Source organism: Petaurus breviceps, unplaced genomic scaffold, assembly GCF_028583685.1.
Source record: "Petaurus breviceps papuanus isolate PSGF00001 unplaced genomic scaffold, PetGlider_PUasm1.0 90723, whole genome shotgun sequence".
Classification (NCBI taxonomy): domain Eukaryota; kingdom Metazoa; phylum Chordata; class Mammalia; order Diprotodontia; family Petauridae; genus Petaurus; species Petaurus breviceps.
This window is the reverse complement of record NW_027187323.1, coordinates 2,821,068-2,842,951: the sequence shown is the minus strand read 5'-3', so window position 1 is coordinate 2,842,951 and position 21,884 is coordinate 2,821,068. Positions and strand designations below refer to the sequence as shown.

The 21,884-nt window shown below is 35.8% G+C and overlaps 1 protein-coding gene across 3 annotated transcripts in view; it reads left to right on the top strand.

The window, feature by feature from the left end:
- EPC2 (enhancer of polycomb homolog 2) overlaps window positions 1-21,884 on the top strand; it is a 187,624-nt gene that overhangs the window by 43,556 nt on the left and 122,184 nt on the right. For all 3 annotated transcript variants that reach the window (XM_069066728.1, XM_069066727.1, XM_069066729.1), the window contains exon 2: window positions 6,151-6,310. In XM_069066728.1, coding sequence (XP_068922829.1) covers window positions 6,151-6,310 — 160 coding nt within the window. The remainder of the gene's footprint in view (window positions 1-6,150; window positions 6,311-21,884) is intronic.

Genomic DNA, 21,884 nt, shown 5'->3' with positions numbered 1-21,884 from the left:
CACTGATACTTGAATGGTTTCTTTCTGATTGCTTGCAATAATTTCTCCTTGACCTGGGGGCTCTGGAATTTGGCTATAATATTTTTGGGATTTATCCTTTTGGGATCTCTTTCAGGAGGTAATTGGTGGATTCTTTCCATTTCCATTTTACCTTCTGGTTCTAAGATATTGGGTCAAGTTTCCTTTATAATTTCTAGACATACAAAGTCTAATCTCCCCCCCCCCCCTTTTTTTTCTATAATGGCTTTCACCTAGTCCAATAATTCTTTAATTCTGTCTCAATCTATTTTTTGGTCAGTTGTTTTTCCAAAAAAAAAAAAAATTCACATTTTCTTCAGTTTTTTTCATTCTTTTGACTTTGCTTATTGTTTCTTGATTCTTCATGTATGATGGAATCATTAGCTTCTACTTGCCCACTTCTGGTTTTCTTTTTTTTTTTTTTTTTTCGCTTTTTGGAGGGGCCATTGGGGTTAAGTCACTTGCCCAAGGTCACATGGCTAGTTTTTGTGTTAAGTGTCTGAGGCCAGATTTGAATTCAGGTCCTCCTGACTTCAGGGCGGGGGCTCTCTATTCACTGCACCACCTAGCCGCCCCCTGCTTCTGTTTTTTAGGAAGCTATTTTCTTCAGCATTTTTTGTTCCTCTTTTATAAATTATTAATTCTCTTTATTATTTTCTTGTACTACTCATTTCTTTTCCCAGTTTTTTCACTACTGCTCTTATCTCTTTTTTAAAGCTTTTCCAGGAATTCTTGTTGAGTTTGTGTACAATTTTCAGTTTTTTCTTTTGAAGTTTTGCTTGTAGATATTTTTACGTTGTTGTCTTCTTCAGAGTTTGTCTTGATCTTCCCTTCACCATAGTACCTTTTTGTAGTACTGTTCTTTTTTTTATCGTTTGCTTATTTTCCCAGTCTATTTGTTGACTTTGAACTTTATTTTATAGTTGGTTTCTGATCACCTTGGAGTGCGGAGGCACTGTTCCAAGGTTCAGACTTTTTTTTTCCAGACCTGGTTCTGGGGGTCTATAAGTTTTTGGTACTTCCAGGATGGTGTGATCCAGGGAGAAATGTGGTCGCTGTACTTCTAGTCTGCCCTGGGCTTTCCCCAGGAAGGGACCTAGCTCTGTGCAGACATAAGCACTAGTGCTTCACTTGGTCTTGGAATGTCTTCGGGCTGAGGGTTTCCGAAGCTGCTTTTGTTGCATCACTACATCCAAGGTCCGTCATTGGTGTTGTCATTAGCTCCTCTCTGGTGTCATGGATCTTTCCTCTCAACTTCCTATGTTGTTTTTTCCTGTTCCAACCTTTTGTTGACTGTGCTCATGCTCCAGAATTTGATTTGACAAGTTATTTTAAAGTTGTTTGAAGGGACATGTTGGAAGAGTTCAACTGGGTCGCTGCCTCTACTCTGCTGTCTTGACTCTGCCCCCAGTGGTAGCTTTTTAAAAAAAGAACCTTTCTTGACTCTTGCTAATTCATTATAAAAAAACTTTTAGTATTTGTAAACTGAGAATAATTTTTAGCCTAGCATTATGATGCAATTCTATTTTTAAAAAAGTGCTTGGTTGTTCTACAAAATTAATTGTAGTGGGGTTTTGACTGTAATGTTTTGTGAACACCTCAAAATGTTTCTAATCCAAATACCTGGATTGCATGAAACTAATAAAAGATCATGTAGCTTTATGAACTGGTGAGGAAGATATTCTTTATTTTTAGGTAAAGTCGTCTGATATATGATGTTAAGAATAGTTGTGAAAAACTATGTAGGAAACTACATGGTATAGTGGAGAAGAACATTGAATTTAGTACAAAAAAGGCAGAGGTTCAGATTCTAGCTTCCTGTATATATGACCTTTAACAAGGCATAACCTATTTGAGCTTATATTCTGTTCTGTTGCCTTGGTTTTTAATGGAATAGGAGTATAGCGTTTGTGATTCTTGCTGCCCATGGCTGTTAGAAACAAGTAAGATAAGGTACAAAAACATTGTCTGCAGATCTGATTAGTTGCTATTGTAATTACTCATGCCATGTTTTTTTCTCTAGTCTTGCTTTTTTTCTTATGCTGTCTTGTATACTTTTTTTTTTTTTTTTTTGCTTTTTGGAGGGGGGAAGGTAGGGCAATTGGGGTTAAATGACTTGCCCAAGGTTATATAGCTAGTGTTAAGTGTCTGAGGCTGGGATTTGAACTCAGGTCCTCCTGACTCCAGGGCTGGTGCTCTATTCACTGTGCCATCTAGCTGCCCCTGTCTTGTATACTTTTTATAACTGCTGTCTCTTGTCAAAATAATTTTAAGTGAAAGTTTTAGAAGTGTTTAGTTCTATGTTGTGTAGATCCACTGTATTGTCTAGAGTGGTGGTAAACTTAGTGAACAGATGCTAAAATAATGTTATTATCTAAACTACAGATATAACTTTTTAGGTTCTGCAGATGAATAGATTTTATTAACTACTTGATAATACTCATCAAACTTGAGAATATTTGTTGTTCAGTTGTTTTCAGTTGTGTCTGACTCTGACTCCATTTGGGGTTTTCTTGACAAAGATACTAGAGTGGTTTGCCATTTCCTTGTCCAGCTTATTTCACATATGAGGAAACTAAGACAAACAGGGTTAAGTGACTTGCTCAGGGTCACACAACTATTAAGTGTCTTTGACTGTATTTGAATTCGTGAAGATGAGTCTTCCTGGCTTCAGACTTGGCACTCTGTCCATTCTACCACCTAATTGCCCCAAACTTGAGAATACCTGACAACATGCTATTTTCATGGACAGATACTTTTTTCCTAGAAGTTTTTTTATCTAGGACCTTCTTTTAGTTTTAAATTGAAATTATTCCAGAATTTGAAAAGCTTATTTAGTAAAATGATTTTATTCTTCTTATTTCTAATATTGTTTTACCTACCATATCAATGAGCAGACTTAAAAAATAATTATTAATATGCTAAAATAATGGTCATATTGTATAAAAATTAAATTAGTTTAATTAGCATCATTACATTTATTTTATTTATTTTTGCTTTTTGGAGGGCACTTGGGGTTAGGTGACTTGCCCAAGGTCACATGGCTAGTAAGTGTGTCAAGTCTCTGAGGCCAGATTTGAACTCAGGTCCTCCTGAATCCAGGGTAGGTGCTCTATTCACCGTGCCACCTAGTCACCCTTGCATCATTAAATTTAGAATATTTTTACAACATACAGAATTAATTTTAAGGCTTTCCAATATCTTTCCCTTGCTAATTACAATTCCAGAGGTGTTTTAGTTTTTATTTTTTCTCTTCATTCAAGTGTAGTGAAAAATAATAGGAAATGCAATTCACTAGCACATTCATTTCTGTGTTTGAAGTCATAAGGCCTGGGTTCAAATCCCAGTTTTACTTCTTGAAACTTTTGGCAAATGACTTAATTTCTTTGGGTCTTTGTCCTCCTGGTAAATGAAGGAGATGGACTAGACAGCCAAGGTCCAAGGTATTGATTTTGTAATAGTTTTGTTTTTGAAGAAAAAGTTGATAATTCAAATGGAAATTTTTAGAGAGGAGAATCTTCGCTTTTTTCACACTTGAGATAAAAAGAAAAGCCCACGTTCGTTTGCCTGATTTGTGAGCCAGCGGTGCTTACAACAGGCTTACACAGTAGTTGTGGCTGAGGCAGGATCAAGTCCAATAGTTTAGATACTGTGCCACCTGGGCACCTCTTTATATGGATTTATATTTCAAGAAAACTCAAATGTGTCAAGTGTATTAATGGCCTGTTTTCCTACAGGCCTTCCAGCATTTTTATTTTGGTCAGTTTGATGTGTGTGACATGTTCTCAAATTTGCATTTGCAGAGATTTGTGTTTCTTAAATTAGTAATTTTGAAGCATTTTTTTCATGTTGTTTATAGCTTGGATTTCTTCTTTTGAATACTGCTAGTTTATATTGTTTAGCCATTTATCAATTTGTCAGTTGACTCTCATAGCCCTTTGTAAATTCATAGTCCTTTGTAACCGACTCCAGACTAACTTTTCAAGTTTCTTACAATCTATGATCTGGCCTATCTTGACTTTTTGCTGCTACTCATGTGTAACATTTCGGTTCTGTTTTGTATTTGTACTCCCTCCTCACCTTTACCTTTTAGCTTCTTTCTAAACTCAACCTAAGCTACTTTCTGTATGAGACTTCCTTATGATCTCCCTCTGTTAGTACCTATTCCCAAAATGACATATTTATTTTATATATAGTGACATATGCACATTTGTTTTCTCTGATAGAATACACCATTTCCTTGAAGGCATTGTATCCCCAGCTCCTATCACAGTGCCTGGCATGCAATCAGTACTTTATGAATGCTTATTGATTATAATTAAACTTAATTGCTTGCATTGATTTTCCCCAAGTTTTGACCTTAGGTGTTTTTCACATAATAATATTTTATCTACCTAAGACAAATAAAACTGAGTGTTCTCCGTTTTGTTCTGGACATTGTAATGCTAAATTTATGTGTTTAGTTTTTCAAATGGATCAGTGATCTCATCAGTGTGGATATTACCTCCAAAATATACATTACAACTTGTTCCTACTTGTCCATCCTTTGTGACTCTTGTCCATGTCTTTTTAAATATGTAGGAGGTTTGCCCAATATTCTGAGACTATTTCTTTTTATATTCAAGGATACCACTGGAACATACAAAATTGTCCATTATTTCCTTTTTTTTTTTTTAACCACTTGACCTTCCCATTTATTTTCTCATATATGTCTTTTGTGGAATCCTATATTTGGATTCTTGTTCAATGAATCAACCAGTCAACAAGTATTCATTAAGTGCCCATTCTGCCCAGTCTCTATGCTAAGCAATAGGGATTACAAATACAATAAATAAAACAATTCCTACTCTCAAGGAGCTTGTATTTAATTTTGGAGACTGCAAGGACATAGAAATACATACACAATAAATATAAATAGAAAAAAATACAAATAAACACCTAGAGGTTAAATATAAGATAATTTGAAGATAAGGCAATAACAATTGAGGGTAGTGATTGATCTGTGCCTTGAATAGAGAGAACTTAAGAGATGGAGTTGATGAGAGGTGCCAGCCAGGCATGGGAGACAACTAGTAGAAAGACAGGCACAAAAGGGAGTGTTATATGTGAGTGTTGTGTTATTCCTTCCCTTAAAAAAAGAGTATTGAAGCTTCAGAAGACTATAGGACTTCCATGACTTGTAGCAATATGATAACAAGGTATAATAGTAATATTAAAACATTGGAATTTTATTTTAGGGATAAATTTGGGGTTATTTAAAAAAAAAGGTTTGCAATTTCTCAGAGGTAGTTCAGCTTCCTCTTCTGTTTAAATCTTAGCCTAACTCATTGTCTATTTGAAGTGGTTGTTAAAGATGCGTACACATGCCTACCTACATCTGTGCATACACATCTGTGCATGTATATAATCAACCCATTCAAAAGATCTAAACAAAGTATCAACCAGAATCTGTGGAAATTGTACCTACTGTTTATAGTCATTAAATTTTTTTTGTTAACGCAGGATTAATCAAAGAAGTCTTTTTTGGTTTTATTTTTGTTTTCAAGTCTTCTTTGCTTTAGGAGTATTGAGCAAAAGTGAATTTCAGGAAAAATTATCATTGTCTAATTCAAAGATGTCCAACTCCTTGGATTGCAAGGGACCTGCAGAACTACTAAGTGGATCCTGAACTAGATTAAAATATAATTGGGAAATATTTAGTAAAATAAATAAAAATATAATACAACATAGCTAATGTTAATTTGTGGTTTTCTAAATCAGTATTTGGCTTGCAAGGATCCATTTCTGTTTGAGTGTCTTGCCACTGTTCTAGTTCTTCATCTTTAATAGCTATCTGTCTTTGCGATTTAGTTCTTATGTTGAAGTAAAATATGTAGGTCATGACTGAATGTATGCTTATCCTGGGTTACAGGCTGAAAGTTTTTTTTTTTTAATGCATTAATGATACCAGATTTTTTTATAATTTGCTTCTTGTTCTCTAATAATTAGTGGCAGAAAAAACATTCAAGCCCTGATTATTTGGATTCTTTAAAGCTACTGGAATGTAATAGTACAAAACAAATGTTAAATATAGTTGTCTGGTGAATTTTGATTATTAACAAAACTTAAATTGCTCACTTTTACATTTTCCAGGAACACCATTTACAGCGAGCAATTTCAGCGCAGCAAGTGTTTAGAGAAAAGAAAGAGAGCATGGTCATTCCAGTTCCTGAGGCAGAAAGCAACGTCATCTATTATAATCGTCTGTACAAAGGAGAGTTTAAACAGCCAAAACAGTTCATTCATATTCAGCGTAAGTTTGTTGAGTCATTATTTTCTTTTTGCAATATCAGTTTATTAGATCTTTTTTGCCCCTCTTCTGAATTAGTTTTTACATGTACACATTGGTTAAAACAATCATAAATTTAAAAATGGAATCTATTCTATCTGCTTTTAAAATTGAAGTACATTTGGAGTACTGTTAGAGCTTGTAAGAGGTTAATGTTTATGTGGCCTTTAGAACTTGTTGCTGGTTCTGTTTGATATTTCATTTAGACTTTCTTCCACAGCTTTGGGGAGAGAAAGAAAGAGGCACTTGTAAATATTTTTTAAATATTTAGGTTTAGTTTCCATTAAATCTAATATCAGGAGGTGAATTAAAAAAAAACATTTTTAATGCTGATTCAGGAAAGTCATCTCTTAAAAATGACATAAAAATCCTTGGGTGTTAGAATTTGTTTCCCAGAAATGTCTTTCTTTCAAAAAAAATTTGAATTTCTTATGATTTGTTTTATTCTCTGGTTTTATTGTCTTCTACTTAATTTGTTGGGTTAATTTCACTTATATTAGTCAGGCAGATGTAAGCTCTTTAGTTTTGATTGAAGACTCCTGTTTTTATTGAAACCCATTTTCTTTCAGTATGGTGCAGCTGGACAATATTTCCATTTATTTTACTATGTTGGTTAAGGCTTTGTTTGAAGAATTTCATTATTTCATTTCTCTATCAAGATTGGTAATTTAAGGCTTTTTTTCTTTTCTTGAATTAGAGGTAGATTTTTCATATACTTCTTAGGAGCCCAGAACCAAAACCAGAATTCAGTAGAGTCCAGCAGAATCTTAAACTCTGCACACTTTTGTTGAAGTGTTTTTCAATAAAATATAGTATCTTACTTTGTCACCTGATTGTTAGAGAGACTAACTGTGAAGGTCTTGTAAGAAAAACATTTCCCTCCTAAATTAAATGTAAAAAAAAAGTATCTGGTTCATTACTATTAAGCTGGAAAATTCACATAAAATTTTCATGGTGCCTCCTCATCATCCTATCCCTGGGGGCAAATGCTGGAGACGAAACAATCATAATACTTTATAAACAATGCTTTTATTCTATAGGTCTTTTTGTAACAAATATATTTTGAAGACTCATTTTGTGTATAGCAGTCCGGAGTGTTGAGATGTGAGCTGCAAAGAAGTGACCTGTTCAAGGTCATATAGTGTTGTTGCAGTGTGGATAAAAGACTACATGTATAATGAAATTCAGTATCTGAAGTCTAAAATATTAAAAATGAAAATATATTTCTCTACCATAAACATAATATTTGTAGTAGACATAACAACATTCAAAACAAACAAATCTCAAACCAAAGTTTCCAAATTTGAGCCACTTATATTTTAATCAGATATGAAAAAATGATACCACATGTTTTTAACAAATAAAATTAAACTGCTAAATCACTCAGTTAATAAGAGTATTTTGTTAGGGCATTATGCTAGGGGTTACAGATATGAAAAGAAGAATAAAACAGTACCTATTCTAAAAGATTTTGCCTTTTAATCGGGGAGACAATATACACTTACATAAGTATATTCAAGTCAGATGTTGGGGAAATGAATTGAGGGTGGGCCAGAGTAGCAAGACCACATTCAGAAAGTTGGTCATGAGTTGAGCTTTAATGCTATTCTGAGAGTTAGAGATGATTATGGACAGCATTCCAGAAGTTGGGGACAGCTAGTGCAGAAGCATACAGATAAGAGAAAGAGTGGTATATGTGAGGAACTATGGTAAGGCAAGGAAGTCCATTGTACCTGTAGGAAAGGGAGTCTTATGTAATAAGTTCGGAAAGCAAGGACTAGACCTGATTGTGAAGAACTTTAAGTGACAAACAGAAAGATCTATAGAAAAATGTGGGGACTCTCAATTTAGTGTACTAAGGTGATGTGGTCAGACTGGTGATTTAGGAAGATTACTTTGGTGGTTGTGTTTAGGATGCCCTGGGGAAAGAGTTTGAGGCAGGTAAATGAACTGGGAGGCTTTTATAATTGTCCAAGTCAGAGATAATGAAGTGCCGAACTAGTATGGAGAGAAGTCATAAGAAAGAAGGGGGCATTTATGAGAGATGTGGAAATAGAAATGTCTCCTGATTTAATATATGGGGTGAAGTGAGAGTGAGCAGTTGAGGGTAAACCTGAGTGACTGAAAGGATGGTGGTGTCCTCAGAAACTGGGAATTTTCTTAAATTGGGAGCCTATAAACTTTTAAATATGTATATTTATATATACTTTGACAAGTATATTTCAATAAATGAAGACGACAGTCCCCACCTTACAGGGATGCTTTGAGGATAAAATGAGATAATATATGTAAAGTTATTTATTGCTCTAATTATATTTGACAGGACAGGATATCACACACACACACACACTCAACAGGTGTGAGAAGTTGAAAATCAGTGAAAGGAAAAATTAAAAATGAATGTAAGGTTATGAGCATGGGGTGACTAGAAAAGGTAGCTTCATTTACAGAAATAGAGAGGTCAGAAATAGCAGATTTTAGAGGAAAATGGGATGTTCAATTTTAGAAATGTTGAGTTTAAAACATCAATGAGACATTTAGATTATTTATGGCACATAGTTGAAAATCAGGGTCTAGAACTTAGAAGAATATTTAGTTCTAGAAATATAGTTGTGGGAGTCATCTTCATAGAAGTGATGGTTGAAACCATGTAGATAGAAAAAGTAGGCATTTATCTTTGTAGTCGATGTTTTCTGTGTCACTTTTTCAGTATAAATAAAGTCCGAGATTTTTTTTTTGTGATTGCTTCAACAGAGGTCTTCTTTATATATGGTTGGTCTAATACAACTGCTCTTCTAGTAGTTATTTACTGTAGTGCCATTTCTCTCTCTTTTCTAAGTACATTTGGGATTATGATGTTAACCTGTAAGTGTGGTGGCTTTATTGTCTTTGATAGTATTTTTCCATTTTGTAATTAAATGATCTTGGGGTGACGTGACTTAGTTGAGTCTATTGATAAGTTTTCTTTAAACCGATGTTACCCTCTACTTCTCTTTTTTATTTTTTTCTGAATAGATAATACTTATAATTTTCTATTAGTCTTTCTCCTGTGGGTTTTTTTCCCAAAGCTCTGTCTTAGGTCATCTTTTCTTTTCCCTCTCTGCTTTCTTCTGGTGACCAGTCCATCAGCTCACATAGGTTTAACTATCATCTCTGTGCAGATGACTTACAGTTCTTTTTATCCATCTTCTAGTCTCTTTGAGCATTGGTACTATGGTAGCAGTTGTCTGTAGCATATTTCAGCCTAAATATCCTAAAGGCATCCAAACTTGCATGTCCCAAATTGAATTCATAGTCTTTCCCCATAATCCCTTTCAGACTCTCCTGTTCTATTGAAAGCACCACCATCTTTCTTGTCTTCCAGGTTCACAACCTCAGTATTATCTTCAACTCTTGCCTCACTATACATATACAGTCAATCGATAAATCTACTTCCACAATATTTCTTGTATCTATCCCCTTCTTTCTATTCACTGTACAACTAACACTTTAGTTCAGGCCTTCATTACATTTCACCTAACCTTTTAGGATAACCTTATAATTGGTTTTCCAGACTCAGGTCTCTCTCTACTCCATTCCATTCCGACACATTGCTATCAAAATGATTTTCCTTAAGCACAGATTTGATCATGCCGCTCCTTTACTCAGTTAAACTCAGTGGCTACCTGTTGTCTCTGGGATCGAATATAAACCCCTCATTTAAAGCCCTTCTTAAACTAGCACCAATCTCCCTTTGTGGTCTCATTAAAAATTACTCCCCTCCAGAACTCTACCATCTATCTAGTCATACTAGCTTTTTAAAAAAAATATTTTTTTATATATATATATATATATATATATATATATATATATATATTTTTTTTTTTTTTTTTTTTAAACATTTGATTTTAAAACTTTGAATTCCAGATTCTTTCCCTTCCTCCCTTATCACCCACTCTTACTGGGAAGATAGGCAGTTCAATATAGGTTGTACACGTGTAGTTATGCAAAAAATTTCCATAGTGGATATGTTGTAAAAGATTGACTATATTTCCTTCCATCCTATCCCTCCCCACACTTCTTCCATTCTCTGCTTTGACCCTGTCCCTTTCCAAAAGTGTGTGCTTCTAACTGCCCTCCCCTCCATCATCCCCCCTCTTATCCCCTTTCCCCCTGCTCTCCTGTAGGGTGAGATACCTTATTTAGTGTGTATGTCATTTCCTCCCTAAGCCAAATTCAATGAGAGTAAGGTTGACCCATTCCCTTTTGCCTTCCTGTTCTTCCCCTCCATTGTAGCAGTTTTCCCTTACCTCTTCTATATGAGATAATTTACCCCATTCTGTCTCTCCTCATCTCCTCTCATTATATTTCCTCTCTCACCTCTTAATTTCACCTTTTAAGTATCATCCCTTCCTATTCAATTGGTCCTATGCCCTCTGTCTATGTACACACACACACACACACACACACACACACATATATATATATACATACTCATATATGTATTCATATGCCCATATACTCTCCTATACAGACAGATATGTATACACACATTTATATTCCCTTCAACTGTTCTCATACTGAGAAAAGCTTCATGGGTTATAATGATAATTTTTCCATGTAGGAATGTAAATAGTTCAACTTTGATAAATTCCTTATGATTTCTTTTCCCTGTTTACCTTCTCATGCTTCTCTTGGTTCTTGTATCTGAATGTCAGATTTTCTATTCAACTCTGGTTTTTTCATCAAGAATTCTTGAAAATCCTCTATTCCACTGAATGACCATATTTTCCCCTGAAACATGATACTGTTTTGCTGGGTAGGTGATTCTTGGTTTTAATCCCAACTCCTTTGACCTCCGGAATATCATATTCCAAGCCCTTCGATCCCTCAATGTAGAAGCTTCCAGATCCTGTGTTATCCTGATTATGTTTCTTCTTGGCTGCTTGTAATATTTTCTTCTTGATCTGGGAACTCTAGTACCTGGCTATAATATTCCTAGGAGTTTTCGTTTTGGGATCTTTTTCAGGAGGTGATGCATGGATTCTTTCAACCTCTATTTTGCCCTCTGTTTCTAAAACATCAGGGCAAATAATTTTCCTTGACAATTTCTTGAAGGATGATTTCTAGGTTCTTTCTTTGATCATGGCTTTCAGGTAGTCCAGTAATTTTTAAATTATCTCTCCTGGATCTATTTTCCAGGTCAGTGGTTTTTCCAATGAGATATTTCACATTGCCTTCTATTTTTTCATTTGTTTGGATCTGTTTAATAGTATCTTGATTTATCATAAAAGTTACTAGCTTCCATTTGTTCCAGTCTATTTCTGAGGGAATGATTCTCTTCAGTGAGCTTTTGAGATTCTTTTTCCATCTGGCAAATTGGGCTTTTTAAGGCATTCTTCTCCTCATTGCCTTTTTGAGCCTCTTTTGCCATTTGAGTTAGTCTATTTTTTAAGGTGTTATTTTCTTCAGTTCAGTGGAGTTGTTGACTCTCTTTTCATGATTTTCTTGCATCATTCCCATTTCTCTTCCTAGTTTTTCCTCCATTTCTCTTATTTGGTTTTCAAAATCCTTCTTAAGCTCCTCTCTGGGCCTGTAACCAGTTTATATTTTTCTTGGAAGCTTTTGGTGCACAAGTTCTGGTTTCGTTGTCTTCCTGCCATCCCATACTTTGATCCTTTTTGTTCCCCCAAAAGGAATCCAAAGTTGGATTGCTGTGCTTGCTTTGCTTCCTTTGCTTGCTCATGTTGCCTCTCAATTACTTGAATTTTGAGCTTTTTGCCTCAGTAGAACTTTGCTTCCAAATCGTTGGTGTTTTCGCAGCTGCCAGAGCTATTAGTTGGCTGCCCTCTCTGAAGCCTCCACATGTTCTGGCAAGCTGTTCATGCATCCCAGGACCTCCACCCTAGACAGCAGTGCAGATCCAAGCAGGTTAAAGTAAGAGCGATTACCCTCTGGGGGCAGAGGGTGGACCACACTCCTGGACTCCCTGTGCCGACTGACCTCTCATTTTGTCTTTGGCATTTATGGGTTAATAATTCTGGAAGCCACTACAACTGCTGGTGATCCACTCTCCCGAACTCCCTCCAGTCATGGCTGGTTGGGTCTCCCTGAGGCTAAAACCTGAGGGCTTACAGGGAGCTGGGCTCAACTCCTAGCATGCTGCAATAGACCCTTCCTGCCAGTCTGCCACTGTCTTCAGCGGGAGATTTGTTTCTCTCTGTCACTTTGTGGATTCTGTAGCCCTAAAGTTTGTTTAGAATCATTTTTATAGGTATTTGAGGTGGTTATGGGGGGAGTACAGGGAGTTTTCTTGCTTCTACGCCTCCATCTTGGCTCTGTCCCCCCAGCTTTTTGTTTTTAATGTTCCTGTTAGTTTTTTTCTGTTCCTCACATATGACACCTCATCTGTGCCTTTGTACTCTTTCTTCCCCAGGCCTGGAATGTGCTCCATGCCTCATAGATTCCCTTTGTTCCTTCAGGACACAGCTCAGGCACCATCTTCTTTACTTCTTTGTTGGGCTAAAGCTCCTCCTCTTCCTCCCCACCAATATTTTCTCAGTTGGTCCTCACAACAGCCCTTTAATGTAGGTACTGTTATTAACCCTATTTTACAGTTGAGGAAACTGAGGCAAAGAAAAGTTCAGTGACTTGTCAAGGTTCACAAAGCTAGTAAGTACTTGAGGCCAGAATTGAACTCAGTTCTCCCAGGCATGGTGCTCTATTCACTGTTACACCTATCATCATTACATAGTAATGCTCTTCAGTGGCACTACTAAATCCCTCTCTGATATGCTCCACCATCCCCACTCCTCTGTGGAAGTTCTTCTACAGCCCACCTCACTTTGAAGAAAGGAATGGCTATCACTCACTTCTGTGACACCTTCCAAATTTTCATTTTGTTATTCTAGCCCACAAAAAGTTTGGATTTGTTTAATGTGGTTCAGGGGATTTAGATTATGAGGTTTTAATTCAGCTCTTCTATTTTATCTCCTGATTCTTAAAGTTACCATTCCCCTTAGGACCTTTTTCTTTTGAAGATATATCTTGTTCTTTTTAAAAAAAATTTCTTAGATCAGTCTGATTCTTTTTTTTCCTCACTAATAACCTACATGCAAGCATTGTTTTTATTGCATAGTCTTTTCTTGATGATTGGCCTTAACTTTCTTATGTTTCTGTTTGGCATCTCATATAGCTTTTTTTTTTAATTTGTTTTTGGGAGGGCAAAAATGTCACATTCCTTCTTTCTTGTTGAATAACTCTTATTCATTGATGAATTGTTTTAGGTTTACAGGATTATGTTATTTGAATTTACACCCTCATCTTCACTTTTTGGAATGTTCTATTTTTTTCTCTTCTAAGACTTTTTGTGAATATAGTAGGATACTATATAATTTGAGTTACCTTTCTTTCATATTTGAAAGTTTCTCTTATTTCTCACAAAATTTATTGTTAAAATTATGAAATTTCAATTTTACAGGCTTTGTAGTTTGATGGTGGTTTTTTGTTTTTCTGGTAGTAATCTAGGAATTCTCTGAATCACTGCTTTGTTTCCTATATTTAGAAGTTGTGGAATTATTTCTTGCACTAAATTCTCAGCAATTTTTGATTTGTCATGTTCTTTTGGAAGATATGATTTTTAAGTTTTCTTTTCACATCCTTTCTTTAATATTAGTCTCTTTGTCTTGAATAGAGATCATCTTATGTTCTTTTAATGTTATCTTTTGTTTCTTTACTGCCCAGTTTTCCTCTGCTGTGTTCTAAATCTGTTATACTTTTTATTTTAGATCACATTTATTTGAGAGGTATTTGAGCATTATTAAGTTTTTCTATTTGATATTTGTGTTTTCTAAATACTGAAATGAATGTTTTAATTTCACTAGTAATTTCTCTTAAGAATTTTTCTTTTGTACCATTCTTGAGCTTTCTTACTGTTATTTAACCATCTCTGGTGAGAGGTCCCAGTCTTTCATCAGGTAATAAGGGTTCATTTTCCTTTCCCTGATATTTGTTCAAAGTGCTTGGCTTTCTCTTTGAGGTTTCATTTCTTTTTTAATGATCTCTCTCTCTCTCTCTCTCTCTCTCTCTCTCTCTCTCTCTCTCTCTCTCTCCTTTTTAGTTAAGTTTTTATTCAGACAGATTTTCACTCGATCTTTTAGTCTTTCCCCTTTTCTCTTGTATTTTCCTATCACTAGCCTTAGGGAATTTCCTCTCTCTTTGGCTTCTACCTCATCTTTGTACAGTCTGAGGAAAACTGTACTCCTGTCTCCCCCATCCTATCTCCCCATCCCGCCTCCCCATTTGGCCTTTCCTGCAAAACAACTTCTTTATATGGGGAGATATGAAGGTCTCAGTCATGAGTAACCTGGAGGGGAATGGGAAAGAAGATTGACTGTAGATGTTTTTCTAATTCCTGTGCTCAGTCCTCACTCTTTTTTCCTTTTTAGATTGAGCACCTTAAGTGACTCCCACCTAGCTTGGGTTTTTTGCCCTTTTCCTTTTATCTGACTGGGCACACTCCATCTGTTGCTCCTTGTATGATCAGAAGGAGTTTTGGGTCATATCACTAACCTATGTAATTGATCCCTATAGCAGGAGTCACATGGTTGTAAGCTTGTTTGCACTCACTACTATGGGTGCACAGAGTTGGTTAGGGGGGTGAAAGTGTTGAATGGGAGCTCTGAGTATTAACTTCCACCTTATTAATCATGAAATTTTCCTTGTATGTAGTTTTTATCTTTTGAATTCAGCTGTAATACTCTTTTTCTGGTGGCTGATTCCTTGGAGTGGAGTGGAGGCAATGAAGAGTTTTGAAGAAAACAGCTATTCCATTTTTTCTGGTCATGTGCTTATCTCTGATTGGGTTTTAAATCCTTCAGTAATAGAAATTTAATCTTTCTAGAACAATTCTTATTGTTTCCCCTCATGCAATCTGTCTTCCAGCCAAGCTGGCTTGCTTGATGTTCTCTGTTTATGACATCCCATCTACTCTCTCCCTGCCTTTGAACAGGATGTCTATCCCTCCATTCTTGGAAATGCTCTCTTTATCTTCATCTCTGCTTCTTAGAATTCCTAGCTTTCATCAAATCCCAGCCCAAAATTCTACCTCTGCTATAATGGAAGACTCTCTACCTTTCTCACAGAATTGTTTTGACAGTGGCACTTGCTAAACCTCTTTATAAATAGCCACTAATATGTTAATATCACACTGTTTTCCCTTCTTTATACTCACTGAATTTGCTGCCACCTAAACATTTCTAACCACCTCTTTGTTTTTGTTTTTCTGTAAGATGAGAGAGCATGTGTTATGCATAGAGCTTTGGATTTGGAATAAGGAAGACCCGAATTCAAATGTTACCTTCTTTATTTATTAGTTGTGTTACCATGATCAATTTCTATAACTTCCCTTAGTCTCAGTGTTCTCATCTGCAAAGTGAGGGTAATACTGGTAATTTCTACTCCACAGGTTTGCGGCTTAAATGAGAATATTTGTAAGATACTTTGCCTTACAGAAGTATTATTATAATGTTCTTGGAATGTCTACTTTGCTTTAACCTGTGCCTACTGAAATATCATCCAGAATTCAAGACACAAGTAAATTCCTTACTTTGCCTGCAGTTTATATTAAAAAAAAACAAACTTGTGAACTTAGATGCCAAAAAAATACTTCCATATATAAAGCAGAACACAAAAAGAATTTTGTACAAAGCCATGAATATTCAATTCAATTTGCTTTTTTAAAAAAAGTATATAATTAATTTCGTAGTTAGTTTTAAAACTGTCTTGCTCCTATGTTTCCTTCTGGACTTCCTTCTCTTTTGTGCATTAAAAAAAAAATTCAGTGACCCTCCTTTTTTGAATAATATTCTTTAACTATTCCTCTTTCCTCCTTTTCCTTCCCACCAATTAGAAAGGGAGGGGAAAAAACTCCTTGTAACAAATAAACACAGTCACAAAACAAAACCATATGGTGGCCATATCCAATGAAAATTTCTTTCTGCACTATGAATCTACCACTTCTCTATCAAGAAGTGGGTGAAATGCTTTATTATAAATCCTTTGGTGACATGATTGGCCATTATATTGATTAGAATCCTTAAGTCTTTAAAAGTTCTTTTTCTTTATGATATTGTCGTAAATTTTTTTCTTCTCTTCCTGCTCACTTCTCTGTGCGTTAGTTCATCCTATCTAGGATTTTCTTACATAATTTCTCATGGTGTTAAAAATAGCCCCATTACATTCATATATCACAATTTGTTCATCTGGCTCCCAATTAGATTCTAGTTGTTCCCACCCCCACTGCCCTGCCAAGGTCAATAAGTTTGTTTTGCTTTTGACTATTTTCTCATAGTATCGTTCTTCCTCTTAACTTCTCCTTTCCCAGTTCTCTCCTTTTTTCTTGTTGAGTTTGATGTATTTTTACACCAAACTCTGTGTCAGTTTCAGATAAGATCAAGGATCCTTTGATGCCTACTCCTCCCCTTGCTTTTTATCATATGCCTCAATTACAAAAAATAGCAAGTTGTATACTCTTCCTTCTCTTTTTTACTTTAGCGTATTACTTTTACCCTATCTTCTTTTCCCCCTCCCAGTTCTTTAGAACAGAACTAATCTACCCCCAAGTCCTCATCTCTTCACAGGCAATTCCCTCAAAACTCTTTGAATCTTCACTTGTTTATTCTCCCTTATTAGAGTTTTAGTACTACATAATCATACCGCGCCTTCCAGTTTTTCAATAAATTAGCTGTTGTAGACTTCTCTTGACTTGTGTTTGGATCTCCAAACTCCAACTCAGCTCAGGGTTTTTGTTTTTTTTATTAGAAATGCTCGACAGTTATCTGTTATCTGAAGCTTTATTTCTCTTCCTCAGCTTTACAGGGAAAGTTATTCTTGATTATAAAAGCCTCTCTCTTTTACTTTTTGAAATATTGTATTCCAAGATATCTGTTTTTGTAGAAACTACCAAGTTTTGTACTTTAACTTTGGTTCTCTGGTATTCGTCATACTTATTTCTAGGTGCTTGCAGTATTTTTTTTCTTTGACATGGGAGCTCTAGATTTAGGCTATGATATTCATAGACCTTTTCTTCTGAGGAAAAGATGATTGATGCATCCTTTCTATCTTTACTTTGCCCTCCAATTCTAACATATCTGAGCAGTTTTCATTAATGATTTTTAAAAAATAAAGTGTCTATACTTTTTTATTTTAAAAAATCGTGGTTTTCTGGTAGACTTATGGCTGTTAAATTACTTCTCCTTTACCTGTTTTCCAGTTTACTTGTTTCTGATATCAGATATCTAAATTTTCCATTGTTTTTATCAGCTTTTTGATTTTATTATACTATTTCTTGCTTTTCAGTCATTGCTTCTTGTTTGGTCTGTTCTAGTTTTCATGGAGTCTGTTAATTGGGTGGGATTTACCATTTTCTCCTCTAAACTGTTCACTTTCTAGTTATTTCCTACAGTGATTTTATTTCATGTTTTATCGATTGCTTCATTTCATTTAGGTACTTAAGTAATCTTTATGGAAAACCTATATTTTTCCTTTGAATTACTTCTTGCAGTTGTTAATGGAGTTTATTTTAGGCAGGGTTTTTTTGCATCTTAAGATCTACAATAATTTTTTATGCTAGTCAGTGTCTTTTTTGGTTTACTCATCTCTTTAGCTTTTGTTACTGAATCGAGGCTCTATGCCAGACAATAGCTGCCCTTTGCTGCTTTTGGATTCAGTGACTAGTCTTGCCCTGCATTATCTATGTTCTTCTTCTGGGTGACGTGACCTCTGCTTCCCAGGATGAGACATTGAGTTGTTGAGTTTCAAAATTCTAGATTTTCAAGGTTTTTTAAAGCAATTTAGGACTGAATGAGAAGAATCTTGGAAATTCTTGCTTTCTTGGGCTTGTCTTAGTCTGAGAGCTGCTTGGTAGCTGGGAGGTAGATTTGGAGGCTGCTATAACAGTATAGGTGAAAGATACTGAGGGTTTGAATTAGGTTGAAAGACATGGGTTTGGGAAGCAGAGGAGTTCTACATAAGGAAGTAGAATTGATAGTATTTGGCAGCTGATTGAATGAGGTACAGGGCAGAAACAGAACTTTGAGGTTTTATGCCTAGGTGACTATTAGGATGTTTGTCCCGGTAACAGAGACAGGGAAGTAATGAAGATGTGCAGGTTTGGGAGGAAGATGGGTATAGTTTTGGACATGCTGAATTTGAGGTTCCATCAGGATATCTAGATGTTTGTTGGATAACCTTATATGATCATGTTTGGAAAATTTGGTATGGACAGTCAGAAGAAATCAGGGCAGGAGATTAAAAAAACAACATTGTAAATTATATACCTAGTTGATTCCAGGGTCAGCACTAGGTTACCTAGCTGCTTTTGATAGCAAAGTACTGGGAACAGAATAGGTGTCCATTGATTCAGATGGCTAAGGAAGTTGTATTATGTCTGTTTTTGGAAGTATTACTGCTGTGAGAAATAACAGAGGGGTGGCTAGGTGGCACAGTGAATAGAGCACTGGCCCTGGAGTCAGGAGGACCTGAGTTCAAATGTGGCCTGAGACACTTTTAACACTTGCTAGTTGGGTGACCTCGGGCAAGTCATTTAACCCCAATTGCTCCTCCAAAAAGAAAAAAAATAAAATAACAGAGAAACAGTAGAAGGCTTTTCTGAATTAAGCAGTTCCAGAAAAATAGTATATGCAATGAAATAAGATAGTAGAAACAGAATGAACAATAATATAAACATAGTAATTTTAAGGTCAAGTTTGGCCTTAGAAAATATATGAGGAAATGTGCCACTCTTCTTTTCCTTGAAGAGGTGGGAGACTAGGGGTATGGAATATTTCATAATGTCAAGTTTAGTTGTGTATTGTTTTTTGTGGATCTGTTTTTTTTTTCTCCTCTTTTCCTATCTTCAAAGCTTTGGTTACCTTGGTAGGATAATAGGGGAGGGATATTCTAAAATGAATATGTGAAAACTAGACATCAATAATGGTAGCATTGCTGGAATAAGTAGGATGTGTTTCCTTCCCTCCCTCCCTCTCCCACCTCACTCCCCAGTGATACATGTTTATGAGTGATTAAGGTATTTTTTTTTTTTACCTTAGATCCAGGAATATTAACATTTTCAGTAGATTGCTAGTTGACTAAGATGATAGAGCAGTTATTTCTTATGGTTGTGGGTATGGGGGGATGCGGATGGGGTGAGTAGGGAATCAGATACCTTATCTTTGATTGTAGAATTATAATTAAGGTTATTGAATCACCAAATTGGCAGGTTTTTTTATTGAGTATAAGGAACTTGAGGGGCTTTTGTGTTAATAGGTGTTGGGAGTGTTATTGATAAGTAAGATGACTGATAAATTGCCTGAGGTCTATGCTTCCTTTGCATTTTATGTGTCCTTCATGTAGAAAGTATCTGAGTTCTTTGTTTTGAACTGTGTTCCTCCCCAAGACATGGAGGTCTAGCCAGAAGAAGGAGGCAGGGAAACCATATTATCCCTTCTTTTCCAAAGCCCTTCCCTCCAAATTGTTAGTAGTCTTTTTTCTGTCCTTCACTGCACATAGGAAGCTCCATATTTAGTTTCTTTACCTTTATTCAAGCAAATTATTTAATTAAGAATTGCCTAAAGGCTCCTAGGAAAATGAAAGTGATCACAGTTCCAGTCAAAGCAGAAATCTGCTTTAATTATCATAGAGACTAGAAATGTAAATAGGAATTCAGTTTATGAATCTGCTGATACCCTATTCAGAGTTGAATCTATAACTAGAACAGCTATGTTATAGAGATAGTGAATTAACATGCTGTTTCTGGGAATTGTTCAGGTTTGCTTCATTTTATACAACATATGTATTTCAGAAAAGATTGTGTACTTCAGTTTTTAAAACAATATTATATTTTTCCAGGGGAGCTCTTTTTAGGGAGTAGACTTGTGTGGCTATTTTCTGCATGGTAGAAACCATTTGTTATAATACAGCTGTGGATGTGTTATGTGTGTGTGTGTGTCTTAAGTCTCCACTAGTTGAAACAAGGAAAGGCTTCATGTAGAAAGTTCCAGGTAAGGGGGGATTGTTTTGTGTGAGGAACAGCAAGAAGGCCAACTTAGCTATTTCATAGAGTGAGAATGGAAGCAATAAACAAACAGAAACCTGAAATTAATATTATCTATATTGTATTTTTATTTAGTTTGTTAAAATATTTACCAATTACATTTGAATTTGGTTTGGCTATACTCAGAGAGTTTTGTGGCCGGACTGCAAATTTGACACCCCTGGTTTAGGTGACTGGAATCCTAAGGTTTAGAATAGGCTGAATAGCATATCCTCAAGTTGTGAAAAGAATTTAAGGTCCTTGTATAAGTTTTTCTCCTTAAGTAATTGTTGTGTCAAGTGAGACAAGAGACCCCCGAGAGTAAAACTTTCTGAGGGACTGTCCAAGGACAGGCACAAATCGAACAGTGAGTCTGCACAGACAGTGTGCGGCTTTTAAAGGGACAAAACTCGCAGAGGCCAAGAACAGTGATTGGTCAGTACACACCTTGAAATTGCTGCGCGTGTGGCCGACCTTGTGAATTTACCCAAGGCTGAAATTCCCACTCAGAGGTCCAGTTGGAGAGGGACAGGGAACCTAGAATGGGCCGAGATCCTTTGGGGGAGGCACAGGGAACCCAGAGGTCATGCACAACATTATGAATTTCTTTGTTCTGATAAACTGATTATCTGCAACTGAAATGTCAAACACCATGCCAGCATGTAACCCAAAAATACTCCAGAGTGTGGCCAGAATCACATTAAAATGTAATTGGGGATGGGGAGCCGGCTAGGTGGCACAGTGAATAGAGCACCAGCCCTGGAATCAGTACAACCTGAGTTCAAATATGGCCTCAGACACTCAACACTTAGTAGCCGTGTGACCTTGGGCAAGTCACTTAACCCCAATTGTCCTGTCTTCCCCCCTCCAAAAAGAAAAAAAAATTTGGGAAATATTAAAAAAAATAAATTTTAAAAATTATATTACATAATATCATACAAAATAATTACATTTCAAAAACAAAGTCAGTATATGATGACAGGCATTCTTATGTATGGATTATTATTGGACCTTTGCTTTTGTTTATTTTGGTGTGTATGTGCTCAGCTTTCTATTATGCTTTTAAAAAGTGTTTGAATACCTGTACTTGCCAAAGGAAGTTAAAAAACAAACCAATATTGATATCTTTTTTTTTAATTAGTTTGTTTCCTTTTAGTTTACAGGATTCAATTCCAAAATTCCTTGAGTTTCACATTTTATCCCCCTCCCTCCCCTCCTCCCCATGGCAGCATATAGTCAAGTATAGGATCTGTAAATATTAGTCAGGTTATAAAGACAGATTGTATCACATGGAATGAAAAATGGTAAAGAGGACATAAAACCAAATAAGAGAAGGAAAAAGATTAGGTATTTTGCTTCCACCTGGATATAAACTCAGTTCTTTCTCTGGATGCACATATTTCTCTCCATCATGAGTCTTTTGGGATTGACTTATATCACTGCATTGCTGAGAAGAGTCCAGTCTAT